At 37.9% G+C, this 20641-nt stretch overlaps 2 protein-coding genes and 1 long non-coding RNA gene across 4 annotated transcripts in view; 2 read left to right on the top strand and 1 right to left on the bottom strand.

Annotated features, from left to right (window-relative positions):
* The window catches only part of LOC109545397 (mRNA-decapping enzyme-like protein), a 3735-nt gene extending 1759 nt beyond the window's left edge, over positions 1–1976 (top strand). For both annotated transcript variants that reach the window (XM_048666597.1, XM_019916063.2), the window contains 2 exons: positions 288–662; positions 720–1976. In XM_048666597.1, coding sequence (XP_048522554.1) covers positions 288–662; positions 720–1124 — 780 coding nt within the window. In that variant the 3' untranslated portion in view covers positions 1125–1976. The remainder of the gene's footprint in view (positions 1–287; positions 663–719) is intronic.
* A 39-nt stretch (positions 1977–2015) lies between these two features.
* On the bottom strand, positions 2016–18782 carry LOC109545425 (BMP and activin membrane-bound inhibitor homolog). The gene is made up of 5 exons (XM_019916106.2): positions 18404–18782; positions 6434–6584; positions 3233–3384; positions 2980–3163; positions 2016–2889 (listed from the first exon to the last, which is right to left on the bottom strand). The coding sequence occupies exons 1-5, from the start codon at positions 18522–18524 to the stop codon at positions 2529–2531; spliced, it is 969 nt and encodes a 322-aa protein (XP_019771665.2). The 5' UTR covers positions 18525–18782; the 3' UTR covers positions 2016–2528.
* Positions 6594–20641, top strand: part of LOC109545427 — a 20105-nt gene continuing 6057 nt past the window's right edge. The window contains exon 1 of the long non-coding RNA XR_002172668.2: positions 6594–7108. This is a non-coding gene — a long non-coding RNA (uncharacterized LOC109545427). The remainder of the gene's footprint in view (positions 7109–20641) is intronic.

Here is a 20641-nt window from a genome sequence, read left to right as displayed (position 1 = left end):
GCTTGAATTCAAGAAGTTTTAGATTTGCGTGGTTTTTTTTTGAGTTGCAAAATCCACTTGAACATGACGCTGCTTTTTTCCAAGTTTCTCAAGAACCATTCCAGCCACAGAATTCGTTTTGGCATCGTTGGATAGAGAATTGAATAGGGTCATGACCCCCATGACCCCCCCCTGGATCCGCCCTTGCTTTGCGTGCAATTTTTCCCTTTAACTGAGTCAACTACAAACCCAGCTCAATCATTACAGTACACAATACAAACATAATTCTAAGTGCATTTTTGTTCCAGCAAAGCAATGTGGACATATTCAGTATGCTGTCGAAGGCCCAGGAGAATTTTAACAAAACGCCGAGTAAATCGGAAGGAAGTGCGTCGACATTCTTGGCATCTACTCCAAGAGTACCGGACATTGCGTCGCAAAGCGTTATGGATTTTTTCGCTAAAGCTAGTACAAAGAATGTGGTTCAGAAGCCAGTGGCGACCGGGGAAAATGTCCTGCAACGACTCATGTCGAATCCGGCCCACAGTGTTGAGCATATCGAGAAGCAGCAGAGGTCGATCACTCCCCAAGAGCTGGCGTCCTATAGAGGGGAGATGAGTGCCGACAGAAGTAGCGTGCCGATTAAGATCGCCAGCTCCAGCTGCCCAGTGAGAAGTTTTGAGGTAAGACAGCAGCAAAGCAACTCAAGAACCAGGCCATTGATTGTTCGTCTTTCTCAGCTCACTAGAAGCGCCCTGGATGTTCCTCGCCTGTCTCCGCCTAAGCAGAATGTAACATCATCGCCCTTGACCTTTTTGATGCAAAGCCAAATCTCCCATCAGCAATCAGACGAAAGTAACGACTTGCTGAGCTCGTCGCCTTTTCAACAGTTCTTGGAGAACGCCCAAAAGCCGCTGCTGATGACTCCAATGATGTTCACAGCGGCGAGCTCCTCGAAAAACGCCAGCGATCACAATGCGACCGAAGAAGGTGAGCCGGTGGCCATGTTGACTGAGAAACAGTTGGCCCAGGCGTTAATTTATCTTTTAAAACACAACGCCGACTTTGTGAAACAAATTCACCAAGCGTACACCAATTCGATATTGGAAAAGGTGGACAAATCGCGAGATCGGAACCTGCTTTAGCTTACCTGATAAATAAAGTAAGTACTCTCTCGGGAAGGATAATTGTTTATCATGAGTGAMATTGCGTTAAGTGAGCTGATTTTCAACTGTTTTGCTCTGTGATATTTCAATGAAGTTTAAAAATGTAACGCCTGCATCTGAAKGTTTTCGRGCAAGAGGTAATTCAGGATTATCTTTGCAAAAAAACCTTTAAAAAGTGAAAGTTATCACCAACAAAACACCAGTTTAGTGTGTGTGTAGAAATTGRGCCYTTTTTGAAAAGCTAATTACTGAAATCCCTCTATTGTTCTAAATATTAGGGAAAAGTCCACCATTCTACCGCAACTTGCACATTAGCACTAAAGCATTTTTGCCTGTCTGATGCACAATTATTCCTCCTGTTGATTTGATGTCTTAAAGAAAGGCATCGCTTGATTAATATCTTTCCAAACTTCCACTCGTAACAAATAGTACATTATTTATGATTGTTTCCTCCAACTTCGACTTTTCGAATGTACCGTTTTAAATTTTGACATGTTTCATGCAAAACAACCATACTGAAAGGATCGAGACGTATTGTGATAGCATTGACTAGAAAGTTGTTTTCGAATTTCACGATATTTTATAAAATCAACCGTCGTTGTTAATATAGTTCGTATTGTTATCTGCATAAGTTTTACGCATGTGATTCTGTGTAGCGCACATGTGTATCCAATTGAAATACTGCCAATTTGAGAAATTTTGAGGTACATTGGAATCAAGGCTAGGAATATTGTCATTGATCAGCGCTTGTTATTGGCAAAATGAGCATCTGTTTTGGAATGTGCCAATAGCAGTAACAATAGTCTTCATGTAATATAAGACTTATCAGCAGTGTTTTTGTTTTGTTCGTGTTTTCCAAATTCAACTCCGTTTCGGGTTTATAAAAATATATTTTAACGTACTATACAAACTTACAGGCTACTTCTCAAAAATAATACAACATTACAATAAATAAGCGATTTATCTTAACTTTAAGTACCTAATCGTATATGTACAATGTGAGGAACAGATTATAATTATATATATATTTATGAATTAGTAAAACATCACATTTTCTGGTTTAATGGTACGTATCTACAGACCCCAGTTTAGTGTATTGCACGAATGCCAGTGGGAATTCGTCTTAATATTGAAATATCGCTGAAAGTCGCTGTGTTAACGCGTAAAGTATGTGGCTCCAGGGGAACTCAGTTCTACATTTCTGGTAATTCTCTAAGTGTTAATGATTAAGCTAAATCTATTACTAACAGTCTGAGTAAATTGAGATTTCTACTCTTGAGTGAAACGGGCTTAAGTATGTAGTGATTTAAGTAGGGAAGTCGGTGGGAATCAGTGCTCCGCGGTAAAATTTTCAGTCTGATAAAGCAAAAATAAGTAACTATACTACGAGTAGAGGCGTTTCTCATCTTTGGAAAACTTGTCGCCGCTATTCAAGTTCAGGTTGGCAGCCACGGAGAAGTCGGGCGTACTCTTTCCTATCTCCACTATTAACGATTTGCGCGAATTTCGGTCACATTGAACGTAGTTCAGCTTCGCGTAAGCGTCATTCTTGCTCTCGTTAGCGAGATTGCCGCCTTCATGTCCCACAAGCAGAGGCATCTGGGATTGTCTATGTGACATGTCCTCCTCCTCATTTACTCCAAAGGCACTGGGATGTGCAGGACTGTAGATCGGCGTCCTCACCGAGACATGACTCGGCCATGTCTCATGTTGGTGTTCGGTTGGAACCACATACATTGCTGGCCTGAAAAAATACACAAATTGTTTAGAATCGAAACAGAAAAAGCGCTGTTTAAAATGGGTGAACGAAACTGAAAATATTGAAAAAACTCACCTTAATTTATGTTGGAAATACCTTTCGTTTTCCTTCCTTAAAAGTTTCACAGCCACAGCAATCAGAGCGAACAATATCACAGCACCGCAAATAGGAACGGCTATTGTTGCCGCTCTGAACCAGACTTCTGAGTTCGAATACAAGTATGATTCGGGAGTCTGATGCGGATATTTGCCGTCGTCATCTGAAACAGTCGAATTTAATACCAGGCCTGATATAAAGTGCGAAAAATTCCTTATTTACAAACGCATACCTAAGGAGTTGTTAAGTAGGATTCTGATTGATGGATTATCGGCGTGATTGCATAAATCGGCCGAACAGCACACCAAAAGCGATCTGGGATGTTGTTTGTCGCGGTTGTGGATTTGCCCATTCTTCTCTGTGAGGCAAAAGTGTCTTAAAGATCTGGAATGGAAGAAAAACGAAGTTTTAAGTCCTACTTATACAGAATCGTAAAACTGGTAAGTTTTCCGAGCTTTTAGGCCCAACTTTTTTGTGTCTAGAAACAGTCGAATATATTGGGACAAAGTTGTAAATGTTAACTGGATAAAAATTGGAAACAATCGAGGGCGTTTTGTATATGACTTTACCGAAAAAAATGTCATGTGTTTGTTTTTTGACTTGTTTTTTTATTTAAATAAATAATTGTGCCTTTTCTGTCCCCCCAAATTTTATGGAGCGAGCCACTAACCGTTTAGTTAATTCTTTTAATGCTGGTTATCTGAACAGTTTTCTGTATTTGTTTTCGCGTAAACACCTGCGTCATTGATCCAATAGTCCATGAATCAATAGTTCAATCTTTTGGACTTCTAATTACGTTTTTTCTCCAAAATCCTTAATATAAAGGTTAAAAAAATTTGGATTTTTCCATATGCTTAGGCGTTTTTAAAGATCTGAAAAACTCTCTTTCTTCTTAGTGTTTCACTTGGCAAAGTCTCTCCTCAAGAGACTTTCAAAGGTGCGGTTGTATTTTGCTGTTATTCAACCGGTGTGAGCGTGACACTTTTATGCTAAGAAATCAGTCTTGTGGAAAACGCTTTATTTTTCAAAAAAGGGTTTTTTAAAATTCAACCAAAAAAGACCAAACGAGATTTCTATCGAGAATGACCCAAAGACTAAAAAATCCAAAGTTTTAATTGGGAAGCCATTAATGTTGACGCTTCGTTCACTTCAGCCAGAAAGTCTTTACAATACTGTACAACGTTGGCATCAAAATTTGTTTTCAAACTTGGCCTCGCTAAAAGCTGAAATCTTTTTAGCCGTGGTGGCGACAAATTGTAACGTAGCAGCGCCTAACATAGCTTACATCTCTCTCAGAGTCCTATAGGTGCGAGTGAGCCAACCGATGTCAGCTGCGTTCCCGAATGGAATAACTTTTCCGATCGGTTGATTCGGTTTCCAAGGAAAAATTTAGAATGTGAAAATCGACTGAAATTCTCAGCTGATTTTCAGAAAGATTGACTGCGATCTTCCAAGCGCTTTGAATTGAAAATCTAATCGCATTTCGTTTTGTGGAAAATTTTAAAATTACAAAATTTTGGCCATCAAATCAAAAAACCTAATTAGTCGCTAATTATTAACTTTACGAGAAAAGTGTATACCGGCTTTTTTATGGGTTTGGCCCCATTCTAGTCAGTGACGTAGTCAGAATTGGTTTTCGTTTCGGAGATATTTGGTATAAACCACACCAGGCTTTTGAATCTGGAAATCTCCACCGAATGCTTTTCAGCCAAAAGACAAGATTTATTTTTTAGTAGAAACAAATAAAAATATTACACTCTGAGCTTCTTAGATTCCTAATCATGCTTGCAATTTAGAGAACTTCAAATAACCGCTTAATAAGATTTTACTCAAAAACCGTGGCCAAATGCAAGAAAATACAAAAATAAGAAATGTTTCGAACTTAATCCAATAATCCATTTATCTGTAAAAAATCTGTTTAATGGCGCCCTTCCCAAACGTTTCAGAGCAAAAAAAACTAGCGATTGTGCAAGACTAAATAATACTTGAAATTTCATGATAAATCACTAATGCAAAACAGACTTCGCCAAATGACAGAGAAAAAATGTAAATAAATCCTGCAAAGAATTAGCGGAAAGCCATTAAAGAATCGTGCAAAATCCAATTCAGCACGTACCTAATTGATCTCTCGCGTCGCTTTTTTTAAAGCTGCACTATTTATCCGATTCGGTTTATTAATAGTGCCGTTATGGCAGGAACGTGTTTCCGAGCTGCATTAATTGACGGTTTATCATAAATATATTCGATAGATTTTTCTTCTGCATTGCAATGAGTGGGGAAAAATGCGACCAGTTATCAACTAGCGGTTCTGACTGGCCAAGGAATTCTAAATCTAGGCCTACATGTTGGGCCTAACTCATTAAAACGCCCATAACGAGGCGAAATCAACGAATTCATCTGGTTCAAGGAAGGAGCTTTTTGCTGTTGAATCGCACACATTTCCAACTGCATTAAGTTCAATTTGAAATATCTATGTCTATGCGGTGGTAATATTTAATGCAGACAGTGGTACTGTCTGTAGTTATTCACTCATTTGCCATTGTTTATTGTATTTTGGCGCCAGTTTTTTTACCAGGCGCCACATCCTTTATTACTAAGCCAGTCGTGCATATTAATAGAACGTTTCATTTACCAGCACCCAACACTATAAATGATTGTTTCTTTTTCGAAGTTTGCTTGATCTCGCCCGTCGATTTATGCGATATTTTTGCCAAACCATGTTTACGCTAATTTCAAAAAAATCTACTCAAAACTAACCAGAGGGAGAAATATAAACTTTCTGTATGTGACACCCTTGGGTAAAATTTGCAATAATGACCTCAAAAATCACCGAATGTCTCTTTTTTTAGTGCAAACTGGGTTCAATCAGCTGAAAATAACACTCCCGAAATACATAAAAAAAATACAGCAGATAGTACATGAGAAACTTGAAGCTGCTGGAAAAATATTGCAAAAAAATATTCAGCGTTCTTTTTCCAAGAGATTCTGGATTTTTGGGGATTATTTTGAAATATCCTGGGGCAAAACCCTGTATAAAGAGGCGCCTGAGTGATTACCTACATCATTTAACCGCTAAGTGTTAAAAAAGAAATATTTCACTTGATCTTCGTAGCCAAACCGGTTGGTACCTATTTAATTTAAATCAGTATCACTTTTTAGCATTAATATACTTTGTGCATCCGCTGCTGATGTGTTGCTCAACACGCCAATTCCCCACAAGTAAAGAATTTTAATCAGCCAAAGTACAGAGACTTAAAATAACAATCGACAGGTGATGGTGGTATGCAATGTGCGGTTGATTAATCGGGCGTCAGCAAATGGGGAATATTAATGGGATTATTTTTCTGCATCCACATAGCTTAGAGGCAGCGTGTGTTGTTGATCGCATAGTTTGGCACAGTAAATCGCGCAAAAAACACGCTTTTCAACTTACTCGGTCAAATATTCCACACATCCATGCCGGCCTATGTAAGCTGACCCGACGGTTGGGTCCAGGAAATCGGAAAAACATCCACCACTGCTCGATTTGCACATGTAACCAGTGCTGACGCAAATGGGCAGGTTGCAAAAACATCGTGTTTGATCTAAAAAAAATAAATAATTTGATATAAAAAACTTTAATCTATGACAAGTTGATCAAACTGACATTCAACATGTCACCCTTCATTCCCCCTTCTCTTGATCATTTAGTTTGGTTCTTAATGGTTGTTAGGGCAGGTTGTGTGCGATTTGCCGGCAAAAATTCGAAAATTTTCTGAAATATTTAAATTTTTCCGCTAAAAAATGTTCATCTTGTGAAAAACAAAGTTCCTCGGCACCTTTTGATGCCATTTTCCCCACACATAGGGCGATTTTTCGCAATAAAAACGCGATTTTTCCAGTTGAAAACTGCCTGACGTTTGCTGTCAAGCAGCGCAGCCATCACTTGCGCTGATAAACTCAATATTAGTCCGGTAGATTTGGAATTTCAGTTTCAATTTTTCTGTGGAAAATTTGTCACTCCGAAAATGATCCGGATTCGTGGTAGTTTTCCGAACCAAAGTGCGGTTTTCTGGAGTTTCTTTTTGAGACATTGCCCACTATGCATTACGGAAATGGACAGTCAATGGTAAGTGCCACATTTTATTCGCTTAATGGCTTATATTTAGTTTATTTACCCTCAATGCAGTTAATTGTATAACAAAAGTACTCATTTTCTGTTTTAATGTTTGGAAAGCGGAGCATTCGATTGTCGTTTCCTTTGCACCTCTGTTCGGGAACTACTAATTTCTAAGCTTGGGAAAGAGTGCATCTACGTTGCCTGACAAAAAACTCCGGCCACCTAAAATTTATCAAATACTAAAGTTCGAAAGTTTCTGCTTGTGCCGGCCGATTTTAAAAATTAGGTCAGTCAGTAAATAAAGCGTAGTTTAATGATTTCTTAATGCATCTCTTGATCTGAAGAAAAACTTTTAAATGTTGCATGTTTACTTTTAGAGCAGGAACTTTCCAACGGTCATTTTAAGCAAAATATTATCCATTTATGGACGTATACGCGCTCAAAAACACCTTGATTCGCATACGATGTGATTTTGGTTGGTCGCTGTTGGCGCAGATTGCGTGAGATTTGCCCCGTCAATATTTCAAAAGTTCTCAAGATGTCTTGATTTTTGCGCTAAAATTTGTGTATCTGGTGAAAAACAAACTTGTTCTGCACCCTTTGATGCTAATTTCCCGGCAAATGGTGCAATTTTAGCCACAAAAACGCAATTTTTCGAGTTGGACACTATCTGACGTTTGCTGTCAGGCGGAGAAACCACCTCCACTTGGGTTTAAAACCGCGACATTAGTCCGGTAGATTTGGAATTTTAAAGCGGTTTTGAACTCTAAACAATTTCCATTGTCCTGCGGAAATATTTTGATTTTCTTAAACGCTGTTTTATCTGGCTTTGCGGAATTTTCCTGATAAAAGTTCGATTTTAACAAAAAAACGAGTTTTTCGAATGTGTTTCGAGAGTGTTTAACCTGTGCCTATTTGAAACAGTGCCTATTTGAAATTTACGGGGTATTTTTGAGTTTTTTCAAGACTGAGAACTTTGCCACTATGGAATGGACTAGTTGGATACGGAAACCTCCAATCAAAGGTAAATGTCAAAAATTGTCTTCTCACGAGGCTCTAATTAGCGCAAAAAATGTCCGCTTTTCAGGTCAAATTTTTGGTGGGGTCGAGATGGTAATTTGTTTTTCAATTTCCCTGCGATTTTATCCGGAAACTAGACTAATATTTAGTCGGTCAATTGCGGCGATTTACGTCTGTGTGTAATTTTGTAACCGTGAGAAAAACCGCATTTTTCATTCTTTTCCTTTTGTCTGTTTGCAACACCCTGTAGAGTGAGCCGAGCAGAAAGCTCGCCCCGGGTTTTTGTCCCACATTTTAAGCTCTGTTCATAAACATCGGTTCTTCATCTTTTAATTGTCTCGATAGCTCAATTTTGAGGAAAGTACATATACAGATCCCGTGAATCCCTGCATTTTTTTTTTTTGAGAAAGAGAAATGGATGCAAACAAATGAAAAATTCAGGAGTGAACACCGGTTATGTTACGCATGCATTACGAAAAGTACTGTATGAAATCGACTAGACATTAAATTAATAAGACTTTTTTTGAGGAGCGGCATAATTTTCTTCTTTCAACACTCAACGCAGGTCAATGAGAGTTCCATAGGAATAAGATCAGAGCCTCACCCATTATCTATGCTCATTTTATTGTAACTGGTGAATTGGTGTTAATTTGCTATAAGTATGAATGTTGATTAATTAGTTAAGTCAAATTGAGTGAAAATCTTAGTCGATTTGACCCAATAACAAAAGCAATTACAGTCGGCGATTGGAAGCAAAGTGTCTGTTGACTCAAGCCGCTAAGCAATAAAAAAGTAAAACTATAAAATCCAAGATTGACTACAAAGCTGCAAGGCCTTCTCGTCCCAGTTAAACACAATTGAAAATATTATTTGACACGTTCTCAATTAGTAATATATCTTCGATCGGAAAGCAATAAACCGCATTTTATTGACGGCAATTATAAATAAGACCTACATAAACAATCGCAGAACCGCTTCTTAATCCGTTCTTTAATTAAATTGTTTACCATTTGTGGGTCTTTTTTTGAGCGAGCGCTGTTCAATGGTGTGGCACCATAAATTAAGGACAACGAAATATTCAAATTGTTTCGAAGATAGCAAAATAGGCCGTGTGTGATTATTTGAAAATGCCCATACATCATGCGTTCACATTATAAAACCAACGGAATTTCGAATGAGAAACTTTCCAATAATTTTAACGATTGAGCAATAATAATTCTTCTTTGATGCCGTGGTTCTTCGGCTGCTGCTCCTGCTGCTCCCATCAGCATTAGGCAGTACCAATCCCATTTAATAAGGTACCGATAACGATGGTTTTTTTCAATTGTGAGCGTCCAAGCTTGGAATCGTAATTATTTCCGTCACTTCTCATTTATCTGCAATGCGTTTCAATCTTAGTGCTTAGGAGAGTGTTTAGTTTAAGCAGGACAGTTCAAGTGGTTTCTGAAATATTAATGTACTTAACTAGTAACTAACTGTTTGGCGCTATGAATAAGTTTAACAGTGGAAAAAACTGATCTTCTCCACTCTGACGTAGTGAAGTAAATTGAATGAAGATTTCCGCAATATCTAAACAGAAAAAACTAGTCATGATCCGGACAAGCAATTGAAGAAAATCAATGCGAATGTTCCAGGCTCCGGTTCAATTCCCTCCACATGACATGAGCAAATTCACTGAATTTTTGGTGAAAACTCCTCTGTTGTTTCCTCCGTCCTTCATTGATTGCTTGAGTTTCCGCCTGGCTCAGCGTGAGCAGCCGAAGCAAACACTTCATTTCGATCCACAAATTCATACCAACAACGACCAAATAACCCAAAAATCACCGATTGTGCAACCATGCCCATAAAAGCCTTAAGTATTGGTGAATAACTGGTGCGTTTTGTAGAATATTTCAACTGCTCTCTAATTCACCGTCCAGTTATACTCGAGTCCATCGCGTTATTAATTCCATGCACCGCATTCCATGTAATTTTCCCGTGCGGAAATTATCTTGTCCTGCGTTATTAAACCGTAACGGTTGTTTTATTTTTCATTCCGCATCTTAAAACAAATTATCTTCTGGCTTTTTATCGGAAATAATTGAATGCAGTTGCTGCTGCGCCACTTCTTATCGTCGATTTATGAACAACAATTCGCTGAACATTTTCTTCTAGCATCTGGTAATTAACTGCGCAAAGTTTCACTGCAGGTACTTCCATTGTCCGGGCATCATTCTTAATTACACAGGTCAATCCCACGTTATTTAAACTATAACATTCAGGCGCCTTCCTAAGTGCATAAGCTTGTAAAAAAGATAGTGAGCTTTTACCTTATCTGCCTGCTGATGCAAAGCAGAGGTGGGCATTGTGTGGAATCTTCGAACCTACCTGCAAGAAGGCCGGAGGAGTCGAACTCTTGGAAATTAATCGGCCCCACTAAGGGGTTTTATTACTGCGCTGATAACAGCGGGTTGATCCATTTGGGGCTTTTAGGACCAGCATTTTACGCGTTATCGTTTACCGATAGCCCCGTATGCTTCTAAATAATTTAAGTGTCCTCATGAACTGTTTATTCTGAAAATAGCTCACTGAACAGGAAGTTTGGCTACTAAAGCAAACAGCCATTGTTTCAACTCATGCAGGTATAATAAAAATGATCTTCACTTATTGTTTGATAATGGGCTCCCAGCTATATGGAGGGCCGGAAAAAAAAGCGCCTCGTCATAATCCGTAATTAACGAACTAAACAAACATCAAAGAAGAGAGAAAAGATTCATGTAATTTATTCGGCCCGTGGGGTCTGGTCAGTGAAACAATCTTCCGAAGAAACCATCGCTTGCACCCAGTAAGGGGCACGTTTAATTGTCTTCTGGTTCATACCAAATGATATGGCAACTGTTTTACTTTGTCATTTTTCTGTTTGCCTGCATTCTCGTGATTAGATAAACACAGAAAGATTATCAAATAAAAATTTTGCATGTAACTCATTGTGCAACGTGTCGTAATTTCCTGGAGAAGGTACTTGGAAAGTTATGCAATCATTACGTAATTGCGAAGAAATTGGAAAATATCTATATTGAGGCTATTCGGTAGAGTTTTGTGGAACAAAAGCCAAAGTTTCCTTTTGATCAAACAAAGAATCTTATGAACGTAAACAATTTAAAAATAGATAAAATGGATTATTGTCCAAAGCACATAAACGTAATGAATCATTTTTCCATATCAAATGAGCGATTTCAGTCTCCGACTTGGGATTGGTTGTTTACAACTGTGGCTGCTCCTTATCAGCCAATAGAGATAATTCGTTTCCACGTAATATTTGAATCCAAACTGGTCACAACTTGTTAGCATTTATTTCAATTTTATATTTAATTTTTAATTAAAAACTATTCCACCTGCACAAATCATGCAGCTTTTGTGACGATAGGCACTTCTTTGCTAATGTATAGGCAGTATGTTTAAATAACCGTAAACAACAGATAATTGTTGTTGTTTTATAGAATGATTAAATCAAATGTGCCTATTGATAACAGGCCTGTTGATGCATTAAATTTAATTAAAATCGATTAAAAAATTGTAATAAAATGGCAGTTAATTAGCTACTTTGAGGCAAAAAAATGCGATTGTCTGCTGTTGTTCTAGTGCTAGTTTTTCCTCCTCTATTAAGTAAATAAAGTCTAATAAGCGCGGTTATTATTAGGACAAAGATAATTAATAAAACTTGGTTTCTTTCTCAATCTCAATCATGTGTTCTATTTCTATTAATAACTGGTGCTTGGTGGAAACAATGGCAGAGATATTCCAGTATCCACAGACGAAATTTTCGAATAAACGCACACATCAAGCCCGACATAGTCAAGTCGAAACAACAGGCTTTGTTTGAATAATTAAACTTGAATAATTACCCGCACTGTTACAGTCATACACAATTGCTTTATCTAGGACCCTCATTAGCGTTTATCGGCGCTTATCGAGGCAAAAAAATACGTACACTGTCGTTGTCATATTAATTAACATTTTCAGACTGTTCTTTTTGCAGGCGCCAGACGTTATCGCTGGCCAAAGATTGCCCTCATTTTTCCATCGACAAAACGGGTATTGATTCACGAATAAATGAACTTATTGAACCATACTGATAATGCACAACAAAGTTATCGCCCTGTGGGTTTCTGAAAGTTCATTTCAAAAATTACATTTATGGGAAAACTCAAAAGAGTTAAATCAGGGCGGTTTGCTGGCTTAGTGGCGGACCTTAAGCTCTATGCTAATATTCATAAAACGAAATTGCACTGATTTCGCTAGAATTAAATTGTAAAACTCAAATTATCAGGTGAAGCCATTCAAACAAGTTCACTCAAATTCTTAGATAAGCTAAACCCTTTCTTTAACTGAACAAAAGCTATTGCGTGATGTTTTAGAAAACTTTTGAAGTCCCCTCAAATACAAGCAAAAGCTTAAAAAAAGCCGAATTAATCGCCAATCCAATGTCTGTAATGTGCGATGATCTAATGGCTTGAACTATTCGGAAGTTTATCGCTGATTAAAGTTAGTTAATTTACAATGGACCGGGTCTTGAGCGGCAGCTAATTTAAACAAGACTCTAAAAAAGGCGTTTATGTTCCGGCATATAAGCTCGATGTCATTAAACAGATAGTAAAGCGGGTGATGGCATTTTAGTCATACCGGATACAAAGCGAGACCCTCCTGGGCCCTTGAAATAGAGTCACTTGAATCCGAACAGAAGAACGAGGCACTTAAATGCAGACTTTCGGCTGGCGCCACTTGCTCTTTCCTTCTTTCATCTGGGGTTGTCGTTGCGGGTGTACAAGGGAAATGCTAAAACTGTTCACATATTGAAGAGTGTAGAGACAAACGCGTGTCCACGAAAATTGGTTGGGAGGATTGTCTTTATGTCCCGTTTTTGACAGTCTCATCAAGAAGAAAAAGTACTAGTTGTTAAGGTGACGAAACAATCTTAACTTTCTAGCGTTTTTAATTTCTTGCTTTCGTTATTGTTTTCTTTAATTGTTCGCCTTTTCTCTTTTTATGCTGCTCTGTTTGCTTAACTTTTTCATATTCACCAGCCCCGCAATTATCTCCATTAAACGTAGGTACTTGGCGCCTTTATTTCGTGGCGTAAAGCTGGTGTTATTTTTATTTTATATGTATCGTAAAAAAGTATTTTGCTACATAAAAAATCCTTGAATTGGTTACCCAAATGTTTTTAAAATATTTTTCTTTCATTCTGGTTTTTTCGATTCTTTAAACTAGCGCCATCACATTTCACACTTTTCACTCTGTAAACCGTAATTCACTACTTCGTTAATTACTTCACATAAATTGATGCATCATTTCCAGATTTTCTGGAATATTTTGTAATTTCATTCAAACAACCATTTTTTAGTTAAAACCCAGTTTTTCGAAAAAATCGTGGGGAAATTTCAATTTTGGTAATCGAATATCCGCAAATCTTGTAATATTGAAATGTTGAACCTCGAAAATGTATTTTATTAACTAAAAATCCTTTTAGTGGCAATGACCAATTTCCTTACATTATAAATATCTGTTACATTCCATATGAATGATCGTTAAAGTTTGAATTAACATTCTATGCTCAAATGTGCAAAATTTTATTTTTATTTATTATTGTATTAATTATTTTCTTCATCATCTTTGTTTCTCTAAAATTAGCAAAATTATTTCTATGCACACGACGCGGTTATCTTTTGTTTCGGTAACTTTCTCAATTATTTTGGCAAAATATTAATTTTAGGAATATTTTATAGCTTGTTGACTAAAAATTCTTTGAATGACAGTAAACAATTCCTTTATTTGTGTTTTGTGTTCACTCTATTTTAGTATATTTGCTTTGTTCCTCTAAGCTAACATCAAAATTCTCTCTTTACACAAAATTTGGCTATCGTTTGTTTCGATAATTGTTTCAATTATTTTGGAAAAATATTCATTTTACGAATTTGTAGCTTGTTTTCGTTAACTAAAAATTCTTTGAATGACAGTTAAGAATTCCTTTTATTAAAAATATTTCTACACCATATTTTCGATTGTTAAAGTATGAATTAACTATTTATGCTCAAAAAGGCAGAATTTAATATTTTCCTTTATTTGCGTTTACTATATTTTTGTATATTTTCGTTTTTCTCTAAACTAGCATTATCTCTCAAAAGTTCTCAAAAAAAGAGCAAAAATCTCTCTACACAGAACTTGGTTATCGTTTGTTTCGATAATTTTCCCAATTATTTTAAGATAATAATTTTACGCTAATAACAATCGCAAAAAAATGAACTTTTATATAAACTAAAAATCGATTTAGAACCGCAAAACCAGTGTCTATTTTGAAAACTAAAAATGCAGGTTTTAACTAAAAAAATGGGTGAAAATAATATGTTTGTCTCCGTGCAATAGATTTTTCTTCATTCAAAATGTGGTTATGCAAAGGAACATTATTTTCGAATCAGTCGCGATACTTAAGTAACTAATTACATCTAAATAAAGTGGCTAAAAAAGTCAAATAAATGTTTGGAAAGAAAAGAAAACAAAGAACGTATAAACGAAAGAGTATGTTGGGAGTAAAAGCAAAATATTGAGCACATAAAAACATGGAATATGAAGTCGCGTCGGTGCTTAAATCCTTTAAGCATGAAGCAGAAAAACTGGCTATTTTCATTCTTGCAGGTTTTCTCGGAGTTCTATAAAATTTATTATCTTTTTTGACTCTTAAAAGCATCCAGTAAATGAAAACATTTTCAACTCAACCAAATTTTTAAAGCGTATATTTTTTCATTCATTTTACCCTCAAATACTCTTAGCACCACCCTTGTATTCAGCACGATGGGCAAAGTGGTTCTATTCCGGGAACTTTGTCTCCTTCGTCAGGCTAGACAATGCAATTTTTTTAATTGACATGGAGCCCTGGCGACAGTCTTTTTATTTTTAGTGGTACCCGACTGATTTCTGGCGACTTCTTTATCAGGCAAGCAATGTAACCAATAAGGCACCGGAGTGTTTATGAAAAACTGCACCTCCGGGTGATTGTTATAACTTCGACATTGTTCCCATTTATTCAAAGGATGCGACTTTGGGGAAATGAGACGGTTCCTACCTGAGAACCAGGGTGGTACTTTAATGGACTCTTTCAGCCATCAGTCATCGCTGTCCAGCGATTTCTAATTGGCACCATAGATAAAAGGAAAAATTTACTCCGATAGGTGACTGTCGCAGTAGGAGCCGGTTAGAACGTTGCTAATTGTTCCGGGATCGGTGCCGGCGCCAACTTCTGTCTAAGGGGACAACCTTCGGACGCATTTTTCACTTATTGTCCCACTTACCTGGTATTTGTGCATGCATTCATGAACCATTTTCAGACGTGTTTATTTCACTACTTTTTGAGGAAATTGACACTAGTTTTATGTTCTCTCTCTGTAAAAATTAAAAACTCCAATGATGCAAAGACTGTTCACCCAAGATGATTAATTTCTTCAGTTGAACGTTCGAATGAAGCAGGGTATGGCAAGAACAGGTCGATTAATTAACATAACAGTCACGTTTATGCACCTTTGCGTAATAAGAGAAAACTGGCCTCAACTGCGAGTTCAAAGCGTTTCATGGGCGGACAAAATCCAAGTCTACTATGCGCCTCTAACGAAACTGAAAAAAAAACAGGTGCCACAGTAGAAGACTGCAGACAAGCAAGTGCCAATGAAGGTCCCACAAAGCCCTCAAAAATGTTCAAGTATCGACTGTCGAAGCTGTTTAGCTGATAAACTCGGACAAAATTTCAAACAGTTTTTGTTCTTCTTGTTTCGGTAAACAGGTAGAAAAGCACATGCCCATCCATTGTGTGCCCTTTATTGCCAACGGCGGCTTATCCGGCAAATCGGCCTTCGGCTATTTATCTGAAGACGACATTTTTTCGCTCAATAGGAAGCGACCGATGAGCGATGAGACAATCGGCCGACAGGTTACATTCCTCGTAATTCCATGGTGGTCTAATTAATTACGCGGTTACAAGTTTTTTCCTGCATTGTCTTCCTTTTGGCCCAGTAATTAATTAGGTTTCTAATTGGCCGCATAAAAGTGCGATGATTCCATCAATAAAGCAATTCCCCGAAGATCGTTGGATAAATAAGCTTAAGCTCCCCCAGTTCATATGTGGAAAGATATAAACTAATGACATGGAATAACTGAGTAAATAACCAGATATATAAATATTTAACAGTCTCTGATGTTTTGTTTACCAGCGCCTGGTTATAATTCGTATTTGCTGCACACACATAGACACACCATTTTTTGCCAAAGCTGAGGAAATATCCGATTTTCATTGAAGTACATATATTTTCTGCCAGGTAACGATGAGATTGGACATCACCGATCAAAGTGCATAACGCTGATTTTACATTTATTAAGGGTATTGATTCACCGTTACCTATAATCTCCTATTTGCTACTTTTCTGATAAGATAAGGCACTGCGAAGCCCCCTGAGCACGTCAATTTTGAAATCCATCGTCAATTATCAATCGTTCTCATTATTGGGGATCAGATTTGGGCCTAATGCTACCGTAATATCTTGATTGCTAATTAAACAACCGTTTCGAATCCACTTTGTACCTACTTAAAGAGGTCGGAATTTATACACAGACAGTTGGTTATGGAAATGCTGTTTTCCCTATGCGAGAAGAAGGTTTTTCCCAATTTTTTTCCACCAGACGCCACTGTTTACACAAGGCAAAAAAGAAAAGAGCCGTCGTTTGTCTAATTATATTTAACAAGTTTCCCGAAGCATTTGACCGTAGCCCAGGTAAATAATAAGCTGGCGAGATGGAGCCAAATTATAGGGCGCGTACGCCCGCAAGAGCGGATGGTCTTTTCATTCTGGAGTTAATTTTTATGTGATGTGCCTCCACCTCAAAATTGCATTGTAATTCGAGCCCTAATGGGGCCTTTGTCCCATGGGAACAATCGATGACAGACCGCGGCGATATAATTTTCATAATGCATCCACGCAATGTTGGCGTTTGTGTGAGGTCTCAGTTTATTTCCACAAATTTGTCTCAAATCTTCGACCTCAATGTCTTCATATTCCCCGGTATTAACCGCTTGGGTTATGCAGTGTTTTCGCATTCGTTTTTCGACGGTTTGAACAATTAATAGTTTAGCTCACTTGCCTGCTAATTGGAGAAAATGAAATTTCCCTGATGCGCAAGCAAAAGAAAAACGTCTGTTTAGCATCTACATAAGCACTTCTTTATAACTGCTGTGTGTTGCGAATAGCGCTGTCCATTGTTTCTTCATTTATGACTGTTTGAATGCTAATTGAACACCCAGTGTTCATTTCAAAATACTAATATTCGGAAAATCCACAGCCACAGAGCATTGTTTTATTAGCTCCAAAACTTCTTCAAATTAGTGCATTGAGAACCTTTAGCATGATTGTTTTGAAGAATATACTAATTGGCTTCCGATCAATCCGCCTTGGACAAGAGCTTATCCGGGCAAAGACTTGGATTGATTTAAATATCCGCTCGCAATGGTTCAGCATCCCGTTTTAATACCCTTCTTAAATAAAAATCGGTTAACGGCATTTTGTTTTTTCGCTTTGGCCCATAATCTGTGCGGTAATTTCATAAGCACGACAACGGTGCTCAAAGAAAAGCTCTACACAGATTAGTGTACGCGACAGATAGAAACGACGATTGTAAAAGCGGACGATCAAACGAAATTATGCATAATTTGTAGCTGATTTACAATGTTTACCTTCACTTTGCCTTGATTAGCCTGATGTTAAATGGGGCTTTCGTTTAATGGCATTATTTTTCCAGAAAAGCGAAACGTGTTAGCGATTTTTGTCCAATTAAGAGTTAGAATTCGTTTTTCGTTTCCAAAGCTCAATGCAATTGATTCTAATGCAATGTAGAACAGTGGATATAAACCTTCAAGGGGGCCACTGAATAATTTGCAACTACCATTAGCGATTTAGCCTCGAATTAGCAAAATGAATTTAGATTTTGCTCATTCGAATGCATAAACATACTCAGTTCATTCGATTGATTCTGATACTGGCGTTTTGATCCTCCAGGAAAACCATTGTCTTTTTCCGCAAACTTTTCCTCACGATTCAACTCCAAGAACATCATGTATTACAGCATTATTACTTTGAGCTATACCTCAAGATTGTCGAAAATGTGAGAATGATTGAGGAAAATTTCGCGTCTGTAGTCTTCAGGCCTGACTTTCAGTGGCGCAAGTAGTACCGTATCAGAATCTAGTTAAAACTGAAGAAAACTTACCGGTAATAATTTGAACCCGCGGTTGCTGCATCCTCGCTCTTGGTCGATTGATGCTGACCGATTCCTCCTGAGCTGCGCTCAGAGCTATCACAGATAAGAAGAAGCACCAGATGAACATCATTGTGCAGTCTTGCTCTAATTAATTAAATCTCCAAATTATCAAAGTGTATTTTTGGGTTCGGTTGGTGTCGCACAACGAAAAGACACAAATTCGGAACCGCACTCGAAGGTCTATTTAGGTCCGCACCGATTGAAACTGATGTGGAATGGTACTGTTGAGATGAACATCGCGAGAGGTTGCAGCTGCGCAGTTTCAGCACCGACTGTTCTGCTCAATGGCTCGTCGCAAACTGAGCGCTGAACGAAAAACTGAAATTGATTTTGATTAGAGTTCACTTGTTGGGTTCTTAAGTGGGCCTGTTTAGCCAGCGAGTCAGTTGGCTTTACTTTTCTACTTTCGGGTGCCTAAAGATGGTCCTAGACGAGAGTACTGGCGGTACCATGTGCACCATTGACTATTGGAAATTTGGTTTTTTTTGCTATTTTGATTTCTGATTTTGTACCAATTTTTTTGCGTATCTTGTCTTAAGGGCCAAATACTGATATACTGAGTAAATTTCACTCATGCATTTCACAGTTGCAAAGCGCACACAGCGACTCTTGTCGACCAGTGTAGGGTGAGATCAGAACAGAACTCAGTTCCATAAAGAGAATAATATGAGATACTTATTTTACTTGCTCCATGCTCATTTTCAGAACTCGTTCGTGGCCCGCTCGACTTAAATTCTTAGTAGAGGTCATAGAGTAAGTAAAATTGTTATTTTACTTTCTCTATGGCAGAGGTGAAAAGGGATCTAACTCCTAACTAATTTGGCTGTTTCATCAATGTGCTAGTTGTTACCTTTCTTGAAACTCAGTGTGAGCTGACCCAACATCGCCGTTGAATACGGACTTGAAAATGACCATAGGTCGGGTATTTCTTCACATTTCTATGAAAACTCCAACGATGCAACTATTCTCTGACCCAATTTGCATGCCAAGCGCAGCCGACTGCATGCTGCCCAAATTTCGCTCGAATGCGAGCACTTTCTAATTTTTCAGAACCGTCTGATTAAGACCTTGCAAAATCCTCTCCGTAAGCACCAACCTGTTCATATTTAAAAAATTGTCCAGGTGAAACCAAAAGTAGTAAACACTTCAAATGTTTAGTGCGTTAAGTAAGTGCTTTTCGCTCCATGCGGACGAAATTTCACTGAAATCCAAGAATTTCCTGATTTTTCAGAGCAGTCTGATTAGGAACTTGCAAAATGCGCACTGTAACCATCAAGACCCGCATATTTAAAAAAATTTCCAGCTCAAAGCAAAAATAGAAGATCTTTCAAATGTTGAGTGCGTTAAGCGAGTGCATCCGACTGCATGCTGCCCAAATTTCGCTCGAATACAAGCACTTTCTGACTTTTTATAGTCGTCTGATTAGGAACTTGCAAAATGCGCACTCTAAACACCAACTAAACTAAACACCAAAAATTGCTCTGATCAAAGCAAAAATAGAAGATCTTTCAAATGTTGAGTGCGTTAAGCGAGTGCATCCGACTGCATGCTGCTCAAATTTCGCTCGAATGCAAGCACTTTCTAATTTTTCATGGCCGTCTGATTAAGAGCTTGCAAAATGCGCTCCGTAAGCAACAACGTGTTCATATTTAAAAAAATGTCCAGGTGAAACCAAAAGTAGTGGACACTTCAAATGTTTAGTGCGTTAAGTAAGTGTATCTCGCTCCATGGGGACGAAATTTCACTGAAATCCAAGAATCTCCTGATTTTTCAGCGCAGTCTGATTAGGAACTTGCAAAATGCGCACTCTAAACACCAACACGCTCATGTTTAAAAAATTGCTCTGATCAAAGCAAAAATAGAAGATCTTTCAAATGTTGAGTGTGTTAAGCGAGTGCATCCGACTGCATGCTGCCCAAATTTCGCTCGAATGCAAGCACTTTCTAATTTTTCAGAGCCGTCTAATTAAGACCTTGCAAAATCCGCTCCGTAAGCACCAACGTGTTCATATTTAAAAAAATGTCCAGGTGAAACCAAGAGTAGTGGACACTTCAAATGTTTAATACGTTAAGTAAGTGCATCTCGCTCCATGCGGACGAAATTTCACTGAAATCCAAGAAGTTCCTGATTTTTCAGAGCAGTCTGATTAGGAACTTGCAAAATGCGCACTCTAAACACCAACACGCT

The sequence above is a fragment of the Dendroctonus ponderosae genome, unplaced genomic scaffold (assembly GCF_020466585.1).
Source record: "Dendroctonus ponderosae isolate FM_Combo_2020 unplaced genomic scaffold, Dpon_F_20191213v2 Dpon_F_20191213_5, whole genome shotgun sequence".
Classification (NCBI taxonomy): Eukaryota; Metazoa; Arthropoda; class Insecta; order Coleoptera; family Curculionidae; genus Dendroctonus; species Dendroctonus ponderosae.
Note: the sequence above shows the minus strand (reverse complement) of the source record. Positions and strands in the feature narration are given on the sequence as shown.

Bases quoted from the DNA above. Each gene is read 5' to 3' on its own strand.
- LOC109545425 (XM_019916106.2), bottom strand. From the start codon at position 18,524: ATGATGTTCATCTGGTGCTTCTTCTTATCTGTGATAGCTCTGAGCGCA. The intron at 3,385-6,433 runs GTAAGTTGAAAA...CTTCCATTCCAG, and splicing joins TGTGTGGAATATTTGACCGA to ATCTTTAAGACACTTTTGCC. The intron at 2,890-2,979 runs GTGAGTTTTTTC...GTATTTTTTCAG, and splicing joins TATTTCCAACATAAATTAAG to GCCAGCAATGTATGTGGTTC.